The sequence below is a fragment of the Capricornis sumatraensis genome, chromosome 3, assembly GCF_032405125.1.
Source record: "Capricornis sumatraensis isolate serow.1 chromosome 3, serow.2, whole genome shotgun sequence".
NCBI classification, from domain to species: domain Eukaryota; kingdom Metazoa; phylum Chordata; class Mammalia; order Artiodactyla; family Bovidae; genus Capricornis; species Capricornis sumatraensis.
This window is the reverse complement of record NC_091071.1, coordinates 62,140,238-62,165,456: the sequence shown is the minus strand read 5'-3', so window position 1 is coordinate 62,165,456 and position 25,219 is coordinate 62,140,238. Positions and strand designations below refer to the sequence as shown.

The 25,219-nt window shown below is 36.4% G+C and overlaps 1 protein-coding gene across 1 annotated transcript in view; it reads right to left on the bottom strand.

Moving 5' to 3' along the window:
- Positions 1–25,219, bottom strand: part of SESTD1 (SEC14 and spectrin domain containing 1) — an 88,064-nt gene that overhangs the window by 39,836 nt on the left and 23,009 nt on the right. The window contains exons 5-8 of the mRNA XM_068967938.1: positions 9,444–9,557; positions 8,213–8,310; positions 3,353–3,408; positions 169–380 (exon numbers count right to left, since the gene is read on the bottom strand). Coding sequence (XP_068824039.1) covers positions 169–380; positions 3,353–3,408; positions 8,213–8,310; positions 9,444–9,557 — 480 coding nt within the window. The remainder of the gene's footprint in view (positions 1–168; positions 381–3,352; positions 3,409–8,212; positions 8,311–9,443; positions 9,558–25,219) is intronic.

Sequence of the window (25,219 nt, the reverse complement as noted above, 5' to 3'; positions counted from 1 at the left end):
AATTAAACTGAACTAATTGTAAAAATAGTTTGAATGTCTGGTTTGACATATCTAAAGCTCTCTATATAGTGTAAATAAGGCTTAGTATAAAATCAGGTACAGAGTAGGAATTACAAAAAAAAAATTAGATTTTAAAAAGAATTTAATATATTCAAAACAGACACCTACCTGCATCACCTTCTGCTGAATCTCTTCTAACTGAGTACGCTTACTTCGTTGCCTACAAACTTCCTGGTAGCGGGTATATTGCTCTCGCAGTGAATCTAATAATTTCATAACCTGTGGCTGTGCAAGCAGTTCATCATCCATAGGAGACCATGAGACCCCTCCATCTGAGCCATTAAATCGACGCTGCTGTAATTCGGATAACAATTCATGCCCTTTACAAATGAAAGATACTTACAATTAACAGCCATAAAGAAATCCAAATCTTATTTCTCAATCTTCTCAATTTTAGTCCCTTAGTTTTAGAACATACCTGCCTATGTCTACCTAACAGGTCTTAAGTACTAAAAAGCAGTTTTTCAGTTTATACAGAAATAAACAGGAAAGCTGCATGTATACATACACATATGGATACACACTGTTTAGTTTATCTATACACTATGTTCTGTATCATAAACTGTATCACATACAGACAGTCCTTGACTTAGTGATGGTCTGACTTACAATTTTCTGACTTTACAATGTTGCATTCAGTTGAATCCATATTTCAAAATCGAATTTTTTCTTTTTCTGGGCTGGCAACATGCAGTATAACACTTCTGTGATGCTGGGCAGCAGCAGTGAGACACAGCTTGCAGTCAGCTACACAACCATGAGGGTAAACACCTGATACACTGACAACCATCCTGTAATCGCACAGCTATTCTGTTTCTCACTTTCAGTACATTATTCAGTAAATTATATGAGATACTAAACACTGTATTATAAAACAGGCTTTGCTTTAGATGATGCCACCCCACTGTAGGGTAATGTAAGTATTCTGAACATGTTTAAGGTAGGCTAGACTAAGCTATGAGGCTTGGTACTTTAGGTGTATTAAATGCATTTCAACATGATATTTTCAACTTATTATGGGTTTATCAGGATGAAACCATGCTGTAACTCGGGGATACCAGTGTCATAAATACATACATACCATATATGTCATACTACATAGTAAGCATATAGCATACATATGGCATATATATTTTCTAGATCTAACTATCTTTCTATCACATTCTTGTTATTATTGGATTCACTGCTCAGGATACTGTGCCATCCAACACTCTTTCCCTTCAGAGCACAATTACAATCTGGGACTTCCTGTCTGATGGTACCAATTAGCATGTTTGTCTGATGGTACTAAACAATACTAAGCTAATGTTGTAGGATTTCAGTATTAATTCATACCCTTAAATCATAGCACCTTAGAGAAATGTTGGTGTGTAACAAATGAATGATTAAAGGGATAAAGTCTTCACTACTGGTACAAAATAATACTCAAATAATCTCTACATAAATCTCTACAACATATTAACTGTTGTGAATCACGGGGGGCTATACTAGTATAAAAATTGCATTCAGTGTTCTTTGATTACAGCAACCTCGTAGAGAAAAATAACTCATGCAAAAGAAATTAAAATTATAGAATGTGCAACATCTAAAGCTCTATGTATAATATTAACAATTTTAAAAGTGAACAAACTGTACATTCTAGGATAATACAACTATAATTATTATTAACGAGTCAAAAATACAGACATTTAAATTATTTCCTCTTCAATTTTATTAAAGTGTCCTAAATTTAAATGGCTTTAAATAATATAAACATTTTTTCTTATGATTTAGAGGTATTTCCAATTTCTGAAAAACATCCAAGATTGTTTTAAATGTCTCCATTTTATATTTTCTATCTTTGATTTATGAGCCAATAACAAACAAAAAGGATTCAGTGACATATAAAAATAATTCTAAAATACAAATGTAACAAGTTTCTTAATTCAATGGCTTTAGCAACTTTAAAAATCTTAAATATAAACATCATATTAGATATTTTTAATCTAAAGCAATATTTTTACTGACAGTCTATTTTACTGTTTAAACATGCAGTTACTCAGATTACAATTATTTCTTTGTTTTTTCAGGCAGTAAGACCCAAATCATACTGAAAAACTCAAGAAAACTGAATCTATACAATAAAGATATTCAGAATTTATTTCTTTACTCTTCATCATAATTTATAATTGGAAAAACATCTGTTTTAAAGACTTACACAAAGTCTTTATATATATATATATATATATACACATATATACACACACACATGCATTCTTTACATATACATACCCATAAAAGTCATTAAGTTCAGAATACATAATATTTTTTCTATTTTGATGACTGCTACCTTTAATCTTTTCCTTGTGGATATCAATTCCATTACAGAAGCAGCACTATATAATGGTTTCAAAGAGCACAGTTAGAGACCAAACTGCCTCGGCTCGAGTACCAAATTCAGCACCGTCAGTTCTGTAATCTGCCTAAGTTACTAATCTTATTGCCTCAGTTTCCCCACCTTAACACTGGGATGACAAGAGCACCTACTTCACTGGGCTGTAGTGAAGGATAAATGAGTTAGCGCACTTAAAGTGCTTAAAACATTACCTGCTAGAGAACTAGAATTATGCCCTATTACTAGAAAAATATATTATAAATAAAATTAAGGTATTTTCATTGGAAAAAATTCCAATGCATTCCAGAATGTGTGGAACTACTATCTGGGCTGGAATATACCCATCACGCAGCTCTGTGCAAGCGAACACACACTGTGCGCAAGGCCATTGCTGGTGCTACATGTTTTTACACAGATGACTGTACAGCACAAGTGGCTCTGGATTTATACCTTGTCTTTAGTGTTATGGTGACAGAACTCAATAATCATTTCATCTTGAGCAAGATTTTTAATATCTATAAGCCCTGGCTTCCTCAAATACAAATAGAGAAGATAATACTTATTTTTTCTAGGAGTTGTTATGGGAATGAAATATGAAAATGTACACAAATACAATGTTAGCAACATAATCCATATTCAGTAATCCTCATAGCAACCCAATGAAACAGAAGTTTTTATCTTCAAGTCACAGATAAATAAATTCAAATATTTCAAGATAATTGATCATTATTGATCATTATTAGTAATTTTTAATATTATAGAGTATATTAATATACTTTTAAACCAAAGAGTAGTTTGAAAAATTTCTTGAGTTTCTACAACATAGTATGTACTCAATTCATGTTTGTCTTATTGATTAATATATGGCTGATTTAATGGATTATGATTATCAGTAATGAATACATTGTCTCATCTTACCTGTCTGAAGAACAGTTTCAGGATCAACTGATGGAAGAAAGTTTAAATCCACGGACCTGGCAAGCACCAAAAGAGTAATTTTTTAAAACTACATGTATTTCTATTTATTAATATATAACTTAAGGAAATGCTTTATATATACTTACCAAAACAGGGACATGTAAGTATGAAAATGTGAAGTATATTGGCCTACCAGGCTAATTTCTCTTAAACATCAGGAAGCCCACTAGAGACTAATTAAACAGTAGCAGCCAAAGAAACATCTATGTGATAAATAATAAAATACAATACTTGGAAACTACAAGTTATTGCTATTAACTACAGTATTATTTCAAGTATATCAGAGGAATCCATCTTGCTATTTTCCACTGGATACACGCTTTAAACTGAAATTTGTCACTATACGGCAACCCAGGAACATTAACATTAAAAACATGCATGTAGCCATCCTCCAATCAAAAGTTTCTTAGCTACAGCAATCCTTGAGAGTTGCAAATAGCCTCTGATAACCGTATGTGTGTCCCCTAGCACATGTGCTCTCTTCCCTGTACTAATCACATTTCATTTGCAGCTGAACTATGGCCTTCATTTTCTTAAACATATACAGTAAGTGGAGATGATAAAGGAAAGATACATGACAAAGCAAAGCCTGGGGCCTAGCTACTGTAACAGGTCTAGCTCTGTACCTGTCACTTTTGTCAGCTGATCTAGGGCTTCCCCTCTTGTGTAGCCCAGGTGCTTCCTAAGGACTGAAATAAGGGATGAAAATTTCCAAGAGGGATTTTGTTGTATGGAGTTTAAAAGAGACTATGTAATAACACTTGAGTTCCTTGGGAAGAGATTGGCAAATACAAGATTTCACCGGACACTTCCTGCAGTCACAAGCCATGGTTTCCTAGTATTTCCCAAAACACTGAACGAGATTACAATTAGGTAGGAAAAAAAACCAGGGTTCCAGTGGCATGTAAGTACAGGAAATTTTAAGAAAGCAATTAAACAGGTTTCTTTACTGCAACACTGTCTCAGAACCGATGTGTGCATGCTAAGTTGCTTCAGCTGTGTCCTACTCTTTGTGACTGCCAGGCTCCTCTGTCCATGGACTTTTTCAAGCAAGAGTACTGGAGTAGGTTGCCATTCCCTTCTCCAGAGGATCTTTCCCACCCAGGGATCGAAACCACGTCTCCTTTACTGTTTCTTCACCACTAGCACTACCTGGGAAGCCTGTATTCTGTCAATATTCACAGTGATTCTACCAGTGCCCTCTTAGGATGTCTTACCTAAAGAACATCTTTCCGAGAAACACCAGACTTACTGTTAGACTATTCAGAAATAAAGAGGTTTGGCAAATTTTTGTCAAGTAACTTGCATGATATTTTCAATTACATAGTGCGCGCATGTGTGTGATATCTATACACATGCTCTCATGTTTACATATACGTAAAATTTCGACACTTACATTTTTATATGGTCTCTAAGGTAGGAATGTTACTAAATGTTAGTTCCAACTTTAGACTTCAAACCACTTGTTTTACGTTGTTTTAAATCAAGATTTGGCATTAAACAATGACCTTTTGATAGCTGTCCTACCTTATCTCACTTAATCAGTCTGGACTATTTTGGATTAACAGAGTAACAATGCATTTTGTCAAAGTTTCATTGTATTTATAAGGTCAGATTCAAAAGAGACAGACAAGGTAAGTGTTGATCCTTTCAAATTTCCTAATGAAAAATTACTGTCTAGTGACTACTTTATTACTGAGGATTAATTTGCTTCCTACAGTGCTTTTCACCTGGGGAAAGGAAACTGGTCTGCAAATTGTTAAGGCTGAAAAGTTCAATGGAAATCTCTTAAAATGATACATCTAGGTAGTTACATTTAGATAATACAAATGAACAATTACTTCATCCAGTGTCATAAAACACTATAAATTCCCCAAGCTGAACTCATGAATATCACATATTTTACAAGGACACAGGAGTTCTACAAGATAGACATTTAAGTGCTAATGTATTTAAATAAGGTTATAATGATTTTATTTCAAGCTGCAAGCTTTTCTGTACTCTTTACAAGCAAAGTAAAACTCTAAAAAGGACGGTTAAGTCTTTCAGTTTGAAAATATTTCTTGTAAATTATTATACACAGGGTCAGAAAAAAGTAAGTATATTCAACAAAAAACTCTTTTGTAAAGAAACCTGGATTCAAATCAATAAATTTTACATGTAATCAAATTCTCAAGAATTAAAAAATAAATTTAACACAACTTTTGTATGCTAAGTTTGATGGAGACGTGCTTACCTTAGTTCTCTTGGTTTGCATTAACAGAGGTTAACAGAGGTTATCTTTTAACAGATAACTTATAGCTTTGTGAAAATAAAGTAACTGCATGAATAGATTCAAGGATTTGATCTGACAGAGTGACTGAAGAATTATGCATGGAGGTTTGTAACACTATACAGAAGGTGGTGACCAAAACCTTCCCCCAAAAAAGAAATACAAGAAGGCAAAGTGGTTGTCTGCAGAGACCTTACAGATAGCTGAGAAAAGAAGAGAAGTGAAAGGCAGAGGAGAAAGGGAAAGCTATACCGAACTGAATGCAGAGTTCCAGAGAATAGCAAGAAGAGATAAGAAATCCTTCTTAGTGAACAATGCAAAGAAAGAGGAAAACAGTAGAATAAGAAAGACTAGAGTTCTCTTTTAAAAAACTGGAAATATTAAAGAAGCATTTCATGCAAAGATGGGCATAATAAAGGACAGAAATCATATGCACCTAACAGAAGCAAAAGAGTTTAAGAAGAAGTGGCAAGAATACAGAGAACTATACTAAAAAGGTCTCAACGACCCAGGTAGCCATGATAGTGTGATCACTCATCTAGAACCAGACATCCTGGAGTGTGAAGTCAAGTGGGCCTTAAGAGGAATCACTACAAACAAAGCTAACGGAGGTGATGGAATTCTAACTGGGCTATTTCAAATCCTAAAAGATTATACAGTTACAGTGCTGCACTCAATATGTCAGAAAATTTGTAAAAAATCAGCAGTGGCTACAGGACTAGAAAAGGTCAGTTTTCATTTCAATCCCAAAGAAAGGCAATGCCAAAGAACGTTCAAACTACCGTATAATTGAGCTCATTTCACATGCTAGCAAGGTAATGCTCAAAATCTTTCAAGCTAAGCTTCAACAGTACATGAACCAAGAACTTCCAGATGTACAAGCTGGATTTTAAAAAGGCAAAGGAATCAGAGATCAAATTGCCAACATCTACTGGCTCCCTGGTGGCTCAGACGGTAAAGCATCTGTCTACAGTGCAGGAGACCTGGGTTCAAGCCCTGGGTTGGGAAGATCCCCTGGAGAAGGAAATGGCAATCCACTCCAGTACTATTGCCTGGAAAATCCCATGGACAGAGGAGCCTGGTAGGCCCCAGTCTATGGGGTCGCCAAGAGTCGGACACGACTGAGCGACTTCACTTTCACTGGCTCCCTGGTTCCCTGGTGGCTCAGACGGTAAAGCGTCTGCCTGCAATGTGGGAGACCCAGGTTCAATTCCTGGGTCGGGAAGATCCCCTGGAGAAGGAAAGGGCAACCTACTCCCGTACTCTTGCCTAGAATATTCCATGGATGGAAGAAGCCTGGTGGGCTACAGTCCATGGGGTCGCAAAGAGTCAGACATGACTGAGTGACTTCACTTTCACTGGATCACAGAAAAAGCAAGTAATTCCAGAAAAAACACTTACTTTTGTTTTCTTGACTATGGCAAAGCTTTGACTATGTGGATCACAACAAACTGGAAAATTCTTAAAGAGATGGGAATACCAGACCACCTTACCTGTCTCCTGAGAAACCTGTATGCAGGACAAGAAGCAACAGTTACAACTGGACATGGAACAATGGACTGGTTCAAAGCTGAGAAAGGAGTATGTCAAGGCTGTATACTGTCACCCTGCTTATTTAACTTATGTGCAGAATACATCATATGAAATGCAGACTGGATGAAGCACAAGTTGGAATTAGGACTGCCAGGAGAAATACCAATAACCTCAGATATACAGATGATACCACTCTAATGGCAGAAAGTGAAGAGGAACTAAAGAGCCTCTTGATGAGGGTGAAAGACCAAAGTGAAAAGACTCGTGTAAAATCCAACATTCAAAAAATTAAGATCATGGCATCCAGTTCCATCACTTCATGGCAAACAGATGAGTGAAAAGTGGAAACAAGTGACAGATTTTATATTCTTGGGCTCCAAAATCACTGCAGATGGTGACTGCAGCCATGAAATTAAAACATGTTAGCTCCTTGGAAGAGAAGCTATGATAAATCTAGACAGGGTATTAAAAAGCTGAGACATCACTTTGCCAACAAAGGCCCGTACAATCAGAGCCATGCTTTTCCCAGTAGCCAGGTACAGATTTAAGAGCTGGACCTTAATGAAGGCTGAGCACCGAAGAATTGATGCTTTTGAATAGTGGTGCTGAAGAAGACTCGTGAGAGTCCCTTGGACAGCAAAGAGATCAAACCAGTCAATCCTAAAGGAAATCAACCTTGAATATTCATTGGAAGGACTGATGTAGAAGCTCCAATACTTTGGCCACCTGATGCAAAGGGCTGACTCACTAGAAAAGACCCTGATGCTGGGAAAGATTGAGGACAGGAGAAGGGGCAACAGAGGATGAGACTGTTAGATGGCATCACCAACTCAATGGACATGCATCTGAGCAAACTCCCGGAGATCCTGAAGGAAAGGAAAGCCTGGTGCGGTGCAGTTCATGGGGTCACAGAGTCAGACAAGACTCAGTGACTAAAGAACAAACAAACAAATAAAAACAAGAGCTTACTGACTGAACAACAAGAAGCCACTTACCTTTCTTTCTCTTGCTGATTTCCTTTATCACTTCCATTGTTAATCAATGCAAGTTCATCTAATAATGATGTAGATTCCTTTGTAAACTTCTCAAAAACCTACAGTATGAGATTTTATTAACATATTAAGAATAACCTTAGAAGTTCATATGAACAGAAAGATTTCCAACAAAGAGCAACATAATTAGCCAGGCGGGATTCTGGTTCCAGCTCTGGATATCAGAGTTCACAAGTCAATCACTAGAGCCCAGCAATGTAAAAGACAAAAACCACCTGCTTTTTACAACTGAGAAACAACACTGCTTTCTAAAACAGTGAATAGTTTTAATGGATAAGGAATTTTTATAATTTAAATACATTAAGAAATTATTTTATTTCTCAATCAGATCAGTTTATATTTATTCCTGTTTCCTTAAGAAACATCTGCACCAACAATCATTTTCACTATATGAACATTATTTAGACCAGTTCTAAGCCTCTAATCTCAGTTAAAAGAATATTTCTTTATGTTATTCTATTAATCATTCTGACTATATGTAATAGTTTTAAAGTTTTACATACAAGCATGTAGCAGAAGAATAAATTAGTTATAATCTTAACATGATTTATTAAAATATTTCTAAAAAGGGATTTGGGCAAGTCTGTTTATAACAAAATAGACACTTATTTGTCTAATATCATTATTCAAAATACGGTGAAAAAAGAACTGGATATCCATTCTGAAATATCCATTGACTCATTGTTCTCCAAAACATTAGCATATAGTCTAAACTACATTAACTTAAATCTGTTCTTTTAGTCCCCAGCTGTTCAATTAAACAATAATGCATTTGTGTACAGAATAGCAGATTTCCAAAGCCTGTCCTGAGAAAGAAGATATGTTTTCAGAAATAAAAACTTTAACCTTGCTTTTCAACTCAAATTGACGTCTAAATATTTCTCTGAAAATGGTGCATCAACTAGATTATCTCTCAGAAAATTATGCTACTATTATTCAACTCAAAAGATTTACAACTTTAATACTGCTACTAATGACACCAGTAATAGTTAGCAAGTGTGAGTCTGTCTCCAGAGTATCTGCTTTCAAGCATAATGCTATCACGTACATGTTATATTTCTTTGGTTTTGTACAATGAAAAACAATCTACATTTTAGTGGATTAAAATGAAATAGCTATCAAAATATGTCTTATTTATATGTAATAACATGTTATCTCATTGTAATATACCAACCAGCCTCTTATTTAACCAATCCATGTGGTCATAGGTAAGACTCCCACCAAAATCTTCCGTTAACTGGCATGGTTCTATATAACGAGTCAATTTATTGGCAGATACTAAAATAACCTATAAAGGTAAAAAAAAAAGAAAGAAATAAAAACCACTTAATGAGCCACTATTAATGTCAAGAAAAGTGATGAGGTGTTAATATCCAATACTGTTTCCAACATAATTAAATATTATATAAATATTTAATAATATAACAGCATTTAAAAGCAATTCAATAAACTGTCAATCTTTTAAGAAAAGAGCTACCATAATCCATTTCTAAAATCTCATTTTAAAAAAAGAGACTAGCAGCTCAGTTTAAATCTTTTCAAAATCTTATCAATGTGAGTAATTTCTTGGTATAAAAGTCAGTCCCTTTAGCTGTTGTTCAGTCACCAAGCCATGTCCGACTCTGTGTGACCCCAGGAACTGCATCACGCCACGTTTCCCTGCCCTCCACTGTCTCCCGGAGCTTGCTCAAACTCATGTCCATCGAGTCGGTGATGCCATCCAACTATCTCATCCTCTGTCGCCCCTTCTCTTCCTGCCCTCAATCTTCCCTTATTTGGCACAATATTCAAACAGTGAAAACATATCTTTGAGAAACTGGTATCATGTAGCCCTTATAACTTAACATTTTAATGATACATTATTCATTTTTTCAACAGTCACTGTTTTGTGTCTGACTCTCTGCGACCCCATGGACTGTAGCCCGCCAGGCTCCTCCGCCCATAGCATTTTTGAGGCAAGAATACTGGAGTGGGTTGCCATTTCCTTCTCCATAGTGGACGCTACATTTATTTATTAGAAGTATTATTTATTAGAAGTGACATGTTCCAGAGCTGGGAATATAAGGATGAATAAGATGCTTCTACAAAGTAAATGAGCTTTTTTTTTTTAATTTATTTTTTTTATTGAAGGAAAATTGCTTCATAGAATTTTGTTGCTTTCTGTCAAACATCAACACGAATCAGCCATAGGTTATTACTTCTATAATATTCCAGAGAGTTTTGCACGTTTTTGTATATTAAAAGTTTTCCAGTTTGTTTCTAAAACCTTTACTGAAAATACTCTAAATCTAAATGTTTTCTCTTTGGTCATGGTAGCACAGAGGGCCAAAAGCTTTACCAGGATATCCCAAATGATTTCAAATCCCTTTCCTAGGTTAAACATTATTATACGATAATTGGAAGGATACTAAGCCAGGAGCCAGTTATTCCAGGTTTCGGTCCTAGCTCTGCCACAAATTCACTGACTTGTAGAAGACAACCTAAAGGAATTCACTCCAGGCTTATCCATGTGCCAAAGAAGGCAGCTGCGTTAAATTATCTTTGATGTCTCTTTAAGCTCTAAGAGGTCATAATTCTAATGAGTTGTCATCCTATACATTTAATTTGGGTCATTTTCTCTAATAAATAACCTATCTTGCGCAGTGAAGACAGCAGTTGTCATCTTCTATCCACTCTGGTTCATCTCACTATATACACTTAAATACATTAAGTTCACTTGCAGTTGTAGTTCCTAAATACCTTAAAGTTCATTAGCAACAGATTTCAAGTTTAGTAAGCCAAAGGGAGGGACTTCCTTGGTGGCTGAGTGGTAAAGAATCTGCCTGCTGATGCAGGAGATGCGGGTTTGACCCCTGGGTCAGGAAGATTCCCTGAAGAAGGAAATAGCAACCCACTCCAATATTCTTGCCTGGGAAATCCTCCTGAGAGGAGCCTAGTGGGCTATAGTCCATGGTGTCTCAAAGAGTAGGACACAACTTAGCAATTATCAACAACAAAAGCCAAAGGGAAAATTCACAGTTATTTTCTGTGAATTTAAAAGTTCTGAATATTTCTTTTTTTTCCTAAAAATCAATTTAAATGTAATGAGTACAGATTCACTTTCTTCCATGATGCAAAATATATTTGAGAATATGCTGCTGCTGCTGCTAAGTCGCTTCAGTCGTGTCCAACTCTGCGCGACCCCATAGACGGCAGCCCACCAGGCTCCCCCATCCCTGGGATTCTCCAGGCAAGAACACTGGAGTGGGTTGCCATTTCCTTCTCCATGAGACTAAACTATCTCTTACTAAATATAATTTTTTAAATAGTTGGCTAAGATTACTGCTATTATGATATTTTTAGTTATGCAAAACAAATGTAAACAAAAGAACACAATAATTATGGAAATTTGCATAAAACAAATTTTCTCCATCACTACAAAAAAGTTTATAGTATCTATATTCTTTTAAAATTCACTGGTGGCTGTTCAAAGTGAAAACAGTTGATCTGCTATATAGATATACCAAATTGTATCAACAGCAAAGGCATCTCAAAGCGAAACAAAGTCAAGAAAAAAAACAAAGGTTTAAACAGTCAGGTGATCTGACTCAAAACCACCATCACTTCAAATTAACAGTTTAGAGAACTATCTACCGTGGTGAAATATCTCCATTTCCGCTGCAATAATCTCATTTTTATTGAGATGGCGAGAATGAGGAGAAAGTGCAGAGGAGGCTGGCAAAAAAAGCCACAACTGTTTTTATTTTATTGCATAACATATGTTTCAAAAAGAATGAGGGAAACAACATTTTAGGAGAAGTCTGCAACAGTAGGAAAGAATCTTATTGTATGAAAATGGTTGTATCTAAGAATCTTCTTTTCAAGTGAGTCAGGAGTGTCATCCTAAGAAGGAAGGAGAAGGCTTCCTCTCAGCACACAGCTGGTGTTGTTTTCAACTGCCTTTGGAAAATGACACCACTTGCCAGAATGCAACACATAAACTATACAGACAACTGCTTCCAAGAGGTCAAATCACCTTTTAACAGACAGCAAACTGAACTCTAAGTGACAGCAACCATCACAGAAGAATGTGACTTCACAAACATAGTAATTTCAAATACACAAGCAAAAATATGATACTACATTTTTCAGGGCTGAGCATGGGGAAGTGAGGCTTAAGGTCTGAGGTGAAATTAGAATGCTAATTCTAACCCTAACCCTAATTTTAAAAAAGGAAATTGTTTAGAGAAAGATCTCTGGACCTTAGTAAATTACAGAAACAGATTAGAAAGTAAATAATCTATATATTAAAAAAAAAAACAAAACAAAAACCTAACACATTTCCAAATCAATGTGGTAAGACAAATTTGGATTCCCATGCTAGGTTATTTTCTCTAAAACCATTCATTACAGCTTCTTACATTTCAAAAATTTATACTAGGAAAATTTCCTATATTCCCCTTTCTTAACAGTTCTTAAAGAAATCACTAATACACCAAACCTGCACACAAGTTAAAATATAAAACAGTGCAAATTAGGCAGTCATTTTATCTTATGGGAGATGTTTTATTACCTGGCAAAGAGGAAAATAAAAATAATTAAATAAAAATTTAGTCCTCCAAAGCAATGATCACCAAAATTAAAAAGAAAATTAGAAAATAAGAGTTCAAAACATATTGAGGTCACATGCATTATGTGTGACCCCCTTTTCACCCTAAGATTCAAAATATGAAAACACATAAATAATGACACAACTGCTGAAAATTCTAATACAAAGTACAAAAGACACAAAAAGACACAGACTTTCCTAGCAGCTCAGATAGTAAAGAATACACTTGCACTGCAGGAGACGTGGGTTCAGTCTCTGAGTTAGGAAGGAGAATGGAAGGCTACCCACTCCAGTATTCCGCCTGGATAATCCCATGGACACAGGAGCCTGGCAGGTTTAGAGCCCATGGGGTCACAAAAAAGTCAGACACAACTGAGTGATTAACACATAGAAAGATACAAGTGCATAACAGTATTAGAACATTCATTTAGACATACTATTATCAGTTCTTTATTATCTATAAAGTTTACAATCTATTATCTTATTATCTATTAAGTTCTTTATATTATCTATAAAACTTCCATATCTACTGACATTTTCATCTACTCTAAAATGGTTAATTAATAAAAAGTCCCATTTTGCTAGCTCAAAAGCAAATCTTCTTAAAAATCAAACAATGTCTACTTGTGGAGAAGATGGAACCATGAATTTGACATTTCATTTTTCAAAAAATACTTAATACCATTCTTAGAGGAATGGAACATCTCAGAAAATAACCCACTGTATCACTCTAAAGCAGCACTTCCCAGTTACAAAAATCTTGTATCATTATACAGCAATTTTATTGCTTTGTCCAGAATATAATATAGAAATAATATGCAATGAGTGTAAGTTTAAAAAAGAAATTCACTAAACTATTACTATTATAAAATACTGCATCAAAGTGAACTTCATAATACTATCTTAACATACACCAAAGTAAAAAGACCAATTTTGACTTATCTACAAATGGAATTCATAATCTTTAATTTTAAAATAGTTATGTAAGACAGAATGAATCGTAAATCATCTTTAAAATTATCTATTTTCATGTTGGATAAAATTACACATAAATTAGGATGAAAAGTGGTATTATGCCAGCACAAACAGAGGGGGAAAATTATTTTTATAACCTGATCTTTGAAATTTTACTTTTATACTAAAAAAAAAAATTTAGCTGGTTTACTTTTATACTTTTTTATATTTCCTTTTAAGCAATTATATGAGTACAGGTTTGTCTAAGCTGGTAGACAACTCTTTGTGTAGAAGGTCTTTCAGTCCCCATAATGAAGATCCAAATTTGCTCTAATCACATTATATACTATCATTTTTACCATAATTTTTAGAGTACTAAAGACATTATGATAAATAATAATTTTGGTGAAATGAGTACAATTTATTCATCAGGATAATTGCTCTGAGTTAAATTTTTAGGATTATTACCATTCTTATGCTCCTTATTAAGTTGTTATATAACAACTAGCAGTGAATCTTACAGTTTCTGTTATTGACAAGTGTTTAAGTAAAACCACCGTATCATTTATAATTTCCAGCTTAGTAATAAATCTTAAATGACTGATAGATTTCCAAATGATTGATAGATTTCCACCTAACTAGTCAATTGATAATATTAGAAAGATTTTAAACTCACTTAAGCTTAAGTTAACTCAAAATAGCTCAATTTTGAGCATAAGACCTGGAACCTTAAAACTCCTAGAAGAAAATACAGGCTGTAAACTCCCTGACAGAGGTCTTGGCACTGATTTTTTTTAATCTGACACCAAAAGTAAAAGCAATAAAAATAAATAAGCAGGACTGCATCATACTAAAAAGCTTCTGCATAGCAAAAGGAACCATCAACAAAATGAAAAGGCAAACCAACTCAATGGAAGGCAGTACTTGGAAATCATGTATCTGGTAAGGAGCCAATATCCAAAAACGTATAAAGAACTCAGAACTCAACAGCAAAAAACAAACATCCAATTCAAAAATGGGCAGACAGCAAACACATGAAAATGTGTTCAACATCACTAATTATTAGAGAAATGCAAACCAAAACAGTGAGGTTTCACCTCACACCAGTCAGAATGGCCATCATCAAAAAATCTACAAACAATAAATGCTGGAGAGGAGGTGGAGAAAAGGGACCCCCTCCTACACTGTTGGTGGGAATGTAACTGATATAGCCATTATGGACAACAGTATGGAGATTCCTTAAAAAATGAGGAACAAATCTGCCATATGACCCAGCAACTGCACTAGTGGGCGTATACTCTGAGAAAGCCGTAAACAAAGAAGAGACATGTATTCCCATGTTCACAGCTGCACTGTTTACAGGAGCCAGGACATGGAAGCAACCTAGATGTTCATCAATTGATGAATGGATAAAGAAGATCTGGTACGTATATACAGTGAAATATTACTCAACCATAGAAAGAACGAATCTGAGTCAATTCTAGTGAGGCGGATGAACCTAGAGCCTGTTATCATAGTGAAGTAAGTCAGAGAGAGAAAAACAAATATACTATACTAACATATATATGCAACCTAGAAAAATGATACTCCTGAACCTATTTTCAAGGAAGGAAAGGCGATGCACAGGCAGAGAATGGACTTGTGGACACAGCAGGGGAGGAAGAGAGTGGGACGAATGGAGAAAGTGGCATCAATATACATAGACTATTGGGTGTAAGGTGGACAGCGAGTGAGAAGCTGCTGTGTAGCATAGGGAGCCCAGTCTGAAGCTCTGTGATGACTTGGAGGCAGGAAAGGTGGGAGAGGAGGAGAGGAAATGGAAGGAATGTCTGTGTAATTATGGCTGATCTGCATTACTGTATGGCAAAAACCAATCCAACATGAAATTTTTTTAAATCTAAATAAAATAACAGCATGGAAGTTTCTCCAAAACCTCTTTACCTTCCGGCTAAGTCAGAAGGAGAAAGATAAATAGCATCTCATATGGGGAATCTAAGTTGGCAAACAAAAACAAGCTCATAAATACAGAGAACTACTAGGTGGGGTGGGGTGTGAAGAAATGTGTTAAGGGGATCAAAAGGTATAAAGAAAAAAAAAGCTAATGTATTACTGGGAAAGGTGTACATCAAAGCTATATATTGTCACTCTGCTTATTTAACACATATGCAGAGTACATCATGCGAAATTCTGGGCTGGATGAAGCTCAAGCTGGAATCAAGATTGCCAGAAGAAATACCAGTAACCTCAGATATACAGATGACATCATCCTAATGGTAGAAAGCAAAGAAGAACTACAGAGTCTTTGATGAAGGTGAAAGAGAAGGGTGAAAAAGCTGGCTTAGAACTCAACATTCTAAAACCTAAGTTCACGGCATCTAGTCCCATCATTTCAAGGCAAATAAATGGGGAGAAAAACACAAACAGTGACAGACTTTATTTTCTTGGGCTTTAAAATCACTGTGGATGGTGACTGCAGCCATGAAATTAAAAGATGACTGCTCCTTGGAAAAAAAGCTACGACAAACCTAGACAGGCATTACAAAGCAGAGACATCACTTTGCCAACAAAGGTCCGTATGGTTTTCCAGTAGTCAGGTACAGATGTGAGAGTTGGCCATATAGAAGGCTGAGTGCCGCAGAACTGATGCTTTCAAACTATGGTGCTGAAGAAGGCTCTGGAGAGTCTTGGACAGCAAAAGAGATCAAGCCAGTCATCCTAAAGGAAATTAACCCTGAATATTCACTGGAAGGATGGATGTTAAAGCTGAAGCTCCAATACTCTGGCCCCTTGATGTGAAGAGCTGACTCATTTGAAAAGACCCTGTTGCTGGGAGAGACTGAGAGCAGGAGTAAAAGGGGGTGACAGAGGATGAGATGGTTGGATGGCATCACAAACTCAATGGACATGAGTTTCAACAAATTCAGGGAGACAGCGAAGGACAGGGAAGCCTGGCATGATGCCATTCATGGGGTTGCAAAGAGTCATATACAACTGAGCAACTGGACAACAGCAACACTTTAAATGAAAAAGAAATTGCTTATATTTTTGAAAAGGGGAAATTTTAAAAAGTGAATTCTTCCTTTAAGTATTTAATAATTTGGAAAATAATATGGGAAAACATTAAAAAAAAAACCCCACTAGTCTTGGTTAGGAATACAAAGCTTATAGAGAGATTGGTACTAAAATCAGTAGTACCAAATTTCAGAAAATAGCTTCTATTATTCTGCAATGATTTGAATGTTCAGGAAGACCCTTGAGAGTCCCTTGGACTTCAAGGAGATCCAACCAGTCCATCCTAAAGCAGATCAGTAATGGGTGTTCATTGGAAGGACTGACAGTGAAGCTGAAACTCCAATACTGGCCACCTGATGCAAAGAAGTAGCTCATTGGAAAAGACCCTGATGCTGGGAAAGATTGAGGGCAGGAGGAGAAGGGGATGACAGAAGATGAGATGGTTGGATGGCATCACTAACTCAATGGACATGGGTTTGGGTAGACTCCAGCAGTTCGTGATGGACAGGGAAGCCTGGCATGCTGCGGTTCATGGGGTCGCAAAGAGTCGGACACGGCTGAGTGACTGAACTAAACTGAACTGATGTCACTAATGTTCATATTCAAATTTTACAAAATATAATCCTATTAAAAATATACTTCACATATCAGAAACACTATCTAAATCTTAGGGAATGGGCAAAAGATATTCTTGGGCGTTTGTTCACGCACAGCTAGACTTGTGACTTTAACTGACTTTCTCTTTCAATAGGTACTTATCTCAGTAGGAACAAGGGTAAATTTTAGATTTTGTTCAAGAGAAATGCAAATGATATATGATCGGTGGATTTTTAAAAATTTTATTTATGCTAAAATAATTTTATTTATGTGTGCAAGATCTAAAATGAAAATGTGTCTCTGTATGCTTAGTACAAATTCATGAGGATACTATACGTTATACACATACTATTTCAACAGCATAAATTTATGTTCAGTAGGGTAACAGAATCTTAAAGTTTAGAATTTATGGATTAGGACATTAGCTACTATTGTGTCTACTCTGGCAACCTTATCTGTCTATGAAAGTCCTAAATTCCTCAAGTGCTCTTTGAACCACACCTCACAAGTTGCCGATGACTTCATTAGGTAATGAGTTGCAGGATGTGTCTCACTTACGACTATTTTATAGTCACATGGGTGTCCTGACTCTAGCCTTATGAAAATCACTCTTTAGCATATGCTTTATCTCACCTATTCAGGGATGTGGTGGGGATCATGTCCTGATTGTTAAGACCCCCTGGAGGAGGAAATGGCAACCCACTACAGTATTCTTGCCAAGACAGTCCCCATGAACAGAGGAGCCTGGAGGGCTACAGTCTATGGGATTGCAAAGAGGCAGGCATGACTGAGCGACTGAGTAAGCACAACCAATGTTAATTATCCTCAAATATTCATCTCCATGAATATCTTAGTATGGACAGATATAATTAAAATCTTAAAGAAAAGGGTTATTGGTTATATTTAAAGTAGTTATCACTTTAATAAGCAGAAATTTAAACTTTAGATATATCTCCAGGGAAATCTGACACCAGGTAACAAGTGCAAAGTGAACCAGAGTAAAATGGAAGAACTATAAGATGGAGGGAAAAATACTACCTACGAGAGTTTTTCAAACTTTTGCCAAGTCCTTTCAAAGGAAATAAAAACATAACATTTTAAAAATAGTAATGTCCTACATAAATATTTTTTCCTTTATTTTACATATGTCAGAGAGAGGTTAAGACAAGACAAATTAAACAACTAAACCACAATATTTTGCTAACTAGTACATACCACTGTTCAACAAGTTTGAGGAAAAAGGTATTTATCATAAAGTTTTTAATCAAAGATTTATGAAGGTTTACTGGAATCTAATTTACAGAAAGACCCAAAACATATTTCTCCTTTACTCCCACTCTTCCATCTATAACTAAAATACTTATCCTTCCCTAATAAAAAATTCTCAAAGAATCTAACACTGAAACTTTCACTCTGTAGGCACTCAGATGCTTTTACTTTTTAAATTTGATTCATGCTAAAAATGTGTGTGCAAGATCTAAAATGCAAGTGTGTCTCTGAGTGCTTAATACAGATTCACGTGTATGTTATCTGTTATACTATTTCAATGTGAATATTTGGTTGTATCTGTTGGCTGGGGAATATTTTTCTCACTAAAGAAAATAATTTTCTGCAAAAACTAGAAAGAAGTCAGAAGTGATGGTACCACAGGTATTCTCGACAGAAACATGAAGGAAGTCTGGTCCTGGATCCTAACACAGGTATGGCCTCAAAAAGAAAAAAGGATCAGATGACGTAATAGAAGAAATAAGACAAGAAGAGAACTTAGAACAGTGGTTAACATTACTGGTGGTTAACATTACTGCTCTTACTGGTTAACATTACCAGTAAAAAAAAAAAAAAAAAATTTACCTTCATGAATGACAATAAAGAATGAGAAAATAAGATCCTTTTGATTATTAGTTTCTCAATTTAAGATTAATGCCAGCACTACTTCAATTCCACCTTGTCATTAGACTATATAGATACTATCAACTAACCAGCAAAAGGTACCAAAGCACCAGGTATAATGCTACTGAAGGTCAGAAAGCCCTGGAATATCTGAGTTGCTAACAAGGAACAGGTAGGTATCTATTTCAGAGATAGGAAGAATATATAAAGAAATATTTAGATGACCAATGAGATGTCCTGAGATGAGGAATATTCAATGGCTGATGAAAAACACTAGGAAATTGGACAAGAGGAAGGTCATCCAGAGGGGAAAAAAAAAATAGAAAGGATAATAGGCAGGAAAATATGAAATCACGGTAACAAGCTGCCATTAAAATGACAACCGGATATTTATTTGATGAATACTGTGGACAGCTGGTAATAAATTTTTGTGATGAATAATTCAATAAGGTAAAACATAAACTTTTGCTTATAGGAATATCAGTACTCGTAACAGTTATTCTTTTAAAAATATTTAGAATATATAAAAAAACATAAGCTCAATTATGACAACTCAAATGATCCAAAATAACATCAAGGAAAGTAACTGTTAATCAAACAAACATCTATAATGATATGTAGTTCTAAGTATCATTTAATGACTGGTTTTGAATTGCCCCTTAGAGCAGATTATGTTTGGTGGTATATTAGCCAGCATTTGAAATTACTTTCATCTCATTAAGACATCAGGCTTTTAAATAAGTGTCTAGTGCTTATTTACTTATCTAGCTAGAAAAATAGCTGGATCTCTTCAATATGTGAAAGAAATATACTGATACAATAAGCTGTAAAACCACAGTTTTAAAACTAAGTTAAAACTAAACTATCTATGATATCAGTTCAAGGCAGATAGGAATTCTGTCTTCCATTTTACCCTCTAAGATGCAAGGTATTTACCCATTACAAATTCATATAGCATGAAACCCAACTAGGCATACCATTTCTGAGCAGATGCCTCACTTAAGCAGGATGTGACAAGTTCCTCATGAAAGGGATCTCTGCTCTTACCTGGTGTTCACGGTGTTAGCATCTGAACTACTGGCCTCTGTCCACTCTGCATCCCATCAGAGCAACACTTCCTGCATGGCCCTGGCATATAAGGCAGACCTCCCTGCCTGAATGAAATACTCGCTCACCAGGGCTACATGCAGGCCTCTTGCGTTCAGCGTTTACTGTCTTCCCTCAGTCCACTTTTCACTCTCCTCCATGGGATGCAGTTTTCCATCTGGCAATTAGGCTAACACCTTTCCTATCCAACAGCCAGGGCTGCCTTCCCTTTTACTGCTGGCGAACAGTTTCTAGTAAGTCTACATCACAGTCAAGTTAGCCCATGACAAAAGTTTGCCAGATAACACTGGAAAACAAAACATCTGTCTTCTGCTTAGGATATGTAGAAAGATGGAAAGAGCATTGCTCCAATCCTTACAAGAACAACAAAGTAATGCAAATTAATCTGAAAAATGAAATTTTTTTAACACATCACAGAGTTAAGTCTACAGGAAAACCAGTAAAGACCCTCCTTCAAGGACAAATGGAGCTGGAACACTTGCTTATCTGGGGAAAATACCAGGTATGATACAAGTCAGATTAAGAATCCAGCCAAATTTTCCAATGAATTGCTAAAGGCCAAATGTGGTTTGTTATAAAGGTACTGAACCTGTTGGAAACAAAGATACAAGAAGAATTAAAAAGTACCTGCAGATTCTTCTCCACAGACCTCTCAGAGACTCATGAGAAAGATTGTGGATAGGGAGGTAAGAAATTACAAAAAAGACCTGGATTAAGGGGACAGCAACCACCAAGGGAAAGGCAGGAAGCTGAAGCACAGCCCAGATTCCTCAACTCTGTCATCCCTAAGGGACAAGAACTTTCAGGTGCTGAGGGAAGCCAGTGAGACAGGATGACCTGTGCTGTTTTGTTTTTTAATCACTCGATTGTGTCAGATTCTCTGCAACCCCACAGACCATAGCCCGCCAGGCTCCTCTGTCCATGGGATTCCCCAGGCAAGAATACCGGAGTGGGTTGCCATTTCCTTCTTCAGGGGACCTTTCTGATCCAGGGATCAAACCCACCTCTCCTTCTTGGCAGGTGGATTCTTTAGCACTGAACCACCTGGGAAGCCCTTTGAACGCAAAACCCCACTGCAGCTGGAGGAAGGGGAAAGAAAGGCCCCCTATCCTAGTGGAGGCAGGGATATATTATGAACCCAGACTGCTAGTCTTCCTAAAGCTGGGAAAGCGGGTCCTAGACCCTCTAGACCCTGGGTCCCAAAGCATTCCTAAGACCGAAGCTGAATCAGAACAAAAAAAAAAATGAACCACTGACAAACACTGAGTAACAAGTAACAGTAGTCTATTGCTGAGCGGCGTGCAAAGAGAAACCTTTTCTGAGACACACAGGCACAAAAGAAAGATCTATAGCTGAGGGTGAAACAAACATCCACTCTAGAGGAGTCTGAAGCCTGTCATGCCCTGAGGAAAAGAAGAGCAACAGCCAGGGCCAGTTCAACTCCTGTCTAGACTAAATCAAGCCCGTCCCTGTCCCACCAAGAGCCCAGCAACAACAAGAGGGGCTCACGTACAGGCACAAATACAGTTTATCTCAGTCTTTACTGTCCTAACAAGATGTCCAACATGCAACATACAAAAAGCAAGAATGGAAGCAACATACTGCCAAGACCAAAAACCAAATAATATAACTGGAGTAAGAGAGACCCAGATACTGAAACTATTAGCTAAGGAACTAAGATAACTATTATTTATGCTTTAAGTTCTCATGGAAGATCTGGAAGACAACAGGCAAAACACACAGGGATTACAGCAAAGAGACAGAAACCATCAGAAAGAATCCAGAAGAAATGCTACAAACCAAAAACATGATAAAAAGAGATAAAGTCCATCTACAAATGGCTCATCAACAGACTCAACACAGCTAAGGAAGCAGGCAGTGAACTTGAAAACAGATCAACAGGAAAATATCCAAACTGAAACACAAAAAGAAAAAAATAAAATAGAACACCAACCTAGAACAGTGAGAAATTTTCACACCGTCTAACATACATGCAATAGGAGTTCTAGAAAGAGTAGAAAAATAAAATGAGGCAAAGGAAATATTTGAAAAGAAAATGTCTTAAGAATTTTCCAAAACTGATGACAGAAGTCAAATCAGAGGTCCAAGAAGTGAAGCAAACAACTAATAGAATTAACACCAAATAAAACTGCTAAATATTAAAAATGAAGCAAAAATTTTAAAGGTGGCTAAGGAGATTAAAAAAAGATATATAACCTATAGGAGACCAAAGATACAAGTGACAGCAGAGTTCTCAGAAACCAAGGAAGTGAGAAGGCAATGATACAGATATGATATAGAAGGTGTGATACAGTTAACATGCTAAAAGAAAAAAAAGTCAAATAATGGAAAAAAAAAAAACGATACCAACTGAAAATAATTTTCAGACCTGAAACAGAAACATTTTTTTCAGGCAAACAAAATCTAAGAAAATTCAAAGCCAACAGACCTGCAATGCTAGATATGTTTAAAGGAAGTTCTTTAGGCAGAAGGACTACACCAGCCAAAAAGCTGTAATGAGTAATACTGGGAATATCATAAGTGAAGACATATGAAACTAATTTTTATTTTAATTTCTATAAAGATATTACAGCAAAAATAGTAGCAGTATATTGTGTGCTTACAGTATAGTGAAAGTAAAATGCATGAAAACAATGGAGGAAAGTATTAGAGATATACTGTACTAAGGGATTACCAGTGTTAAATGGTGTATTATTTGAAGATAAGACTCCATTAATTAAAGATGTATATGATAAACCCAGGGCAACCCCTGGAAAAAATTAAGAGATATAAATTACCAGTCAATAATGAAGACAGTCATAAGGGATTTGATTTAGGTCATACCTGAATGGTCTAGTGGTTTTCCCTACTTTCTTCAATTTAAGTCTGAATTTGGCAATAAGGAGCTCATGATCTGAGCCACAGTCAGCTCCCAGTCTTGTTTTTGCTAACTGTATAGAGCTTCTCCATCTTTGGCAGCAAAGAATATAATCAATCTGATTTCTGTGTTGACCATCTTGTGATGTCCATGTGTAGAGTCTTCTCTTGTGTTGTTGGAAGAGGGTGTTTGCTATGACCAGTGCGTTCTCTTGGCAAAATTCTATTAGCCTTTGCCCTGCATATATTTCTGCTTTATTGACTATGCCAAAGCCTTTGACTTTGTGGACCACAATAAACTGTGGAAAATTCTGAAAGAGATGGGAATACCAGACCACCTGACCCTGAGAAACCTATATGCAGGTCAGGAAGCAACAGTTAGAACAGGACATGGAACAACAGACTGGTTCCAAATAGGAAAAGGAGTACGTCAAAGCTGTGTATTGTCACCCTGCTTATTTAACTTCTATGCAGAGTACATCATGAGAAACGCTGGGGTGGAGGAAGCACGAGCTGGAATCAAGATTGCCGGGAGAAATATCAGTAACCTCAGATATGCAGATGGCACCACCCTTATGGCAGAAAGTGAAGAGGAACTAAAAAGCCTCTTGATGAAAAGTGAAAGAGGACAGTGAAAAAGTTGGCTTAAAGCTCAACATTCAGAAAACAAAGATCATGTTATCTGGTCCCATCACTTCATGGGAAATAGATTGGGAAACAGTGGAAACAGTGTCAGACTTTATTTTGGGGGTCTCCAAAATCACTGCAGATGGTGACTGCAGCCATGAAATTAAAAGACGCTTACTCCTTGAAAGGAAAGTTATGACCAATCTAGGCAGCATATTGAAAAGCAGAGACATTACTTTGCCAACAAAGATCCATCTAGTCAAAGCTATGGTTTTTCCAGTTGTCATGTATGGATGTGAGAGTTGGACTGTGAAGAAGGCTGAGCGCCGAAGAATTGATGCTTTTGAACTGTGGTGTTGGAGAAGACTCTTGAGAGTCCCTTGGACTGCAAGCAGATCCAACCAGTCCATTCTAAAGATCAGTCCTGGGTGTTCTTTGGAAGGAATGATGCTAAAGCTGAAACTCCAGTACTTTGGCCACCTCATGCGAAGAGTTGACTCATTGGAAAAGACTTATGCTGGGACGGATTGGGGACAGGAGGAGAAGGGGACGACTGAGGATGAGATGGCTGGATGGTATCACTGACTCGATGGACGTGAGTCTGAGTGAACTCTGGGAGATGGTGATGGACAGAGAGGCCTGGCATGCTGCGTGCGATGCATGGGGTCACAAAGAGTCGGACACGACTGAGTGACTGAAATGAACTGAACTAAATGAAGATAAAATGTAATTATAAAAATAATCCAAAAGGCAGAAAAAGAAAAACTACATAAAATCTAGCAAGATAGAAGATTTTAATCCAAATATACTAACAATTAATTAAATATAATTGGTCTTACAAATCACTAAAAAGACAGAGACTGTCAGATTGGATATGAAAACAAGACCCAACTATACTAAATCTATTAAAAAAAAAAACCCACTGTAAATGTAAAAGAAGCTGGGATAGCTACAGTAGTATCAGACAACGTGTACCTCAGAACCAGATGTATCATCATGGATAAAAAAAAGGACATTTAGTAATGAAATCTTAACTAGACACCTCAGTAAGAACTTTAAAATACATAAAGCAAAAACCAATAGAAATGACAGGACAGATAAACACACAATTATAGCTGGAAGAGTGTAATATTCCTCTTTCAGTAATTGGTAGAATAAGCAGACAGAACACTACAAAGCCCATGAACACCACCATAAACAACCTTGATGGCTGCAGATCACGCCACCCCCGAAGCAGAATACACACGCGCAGTACATGGAGAATACACGCACGTGAGGAAGTCAGCAAGTAGAGCATC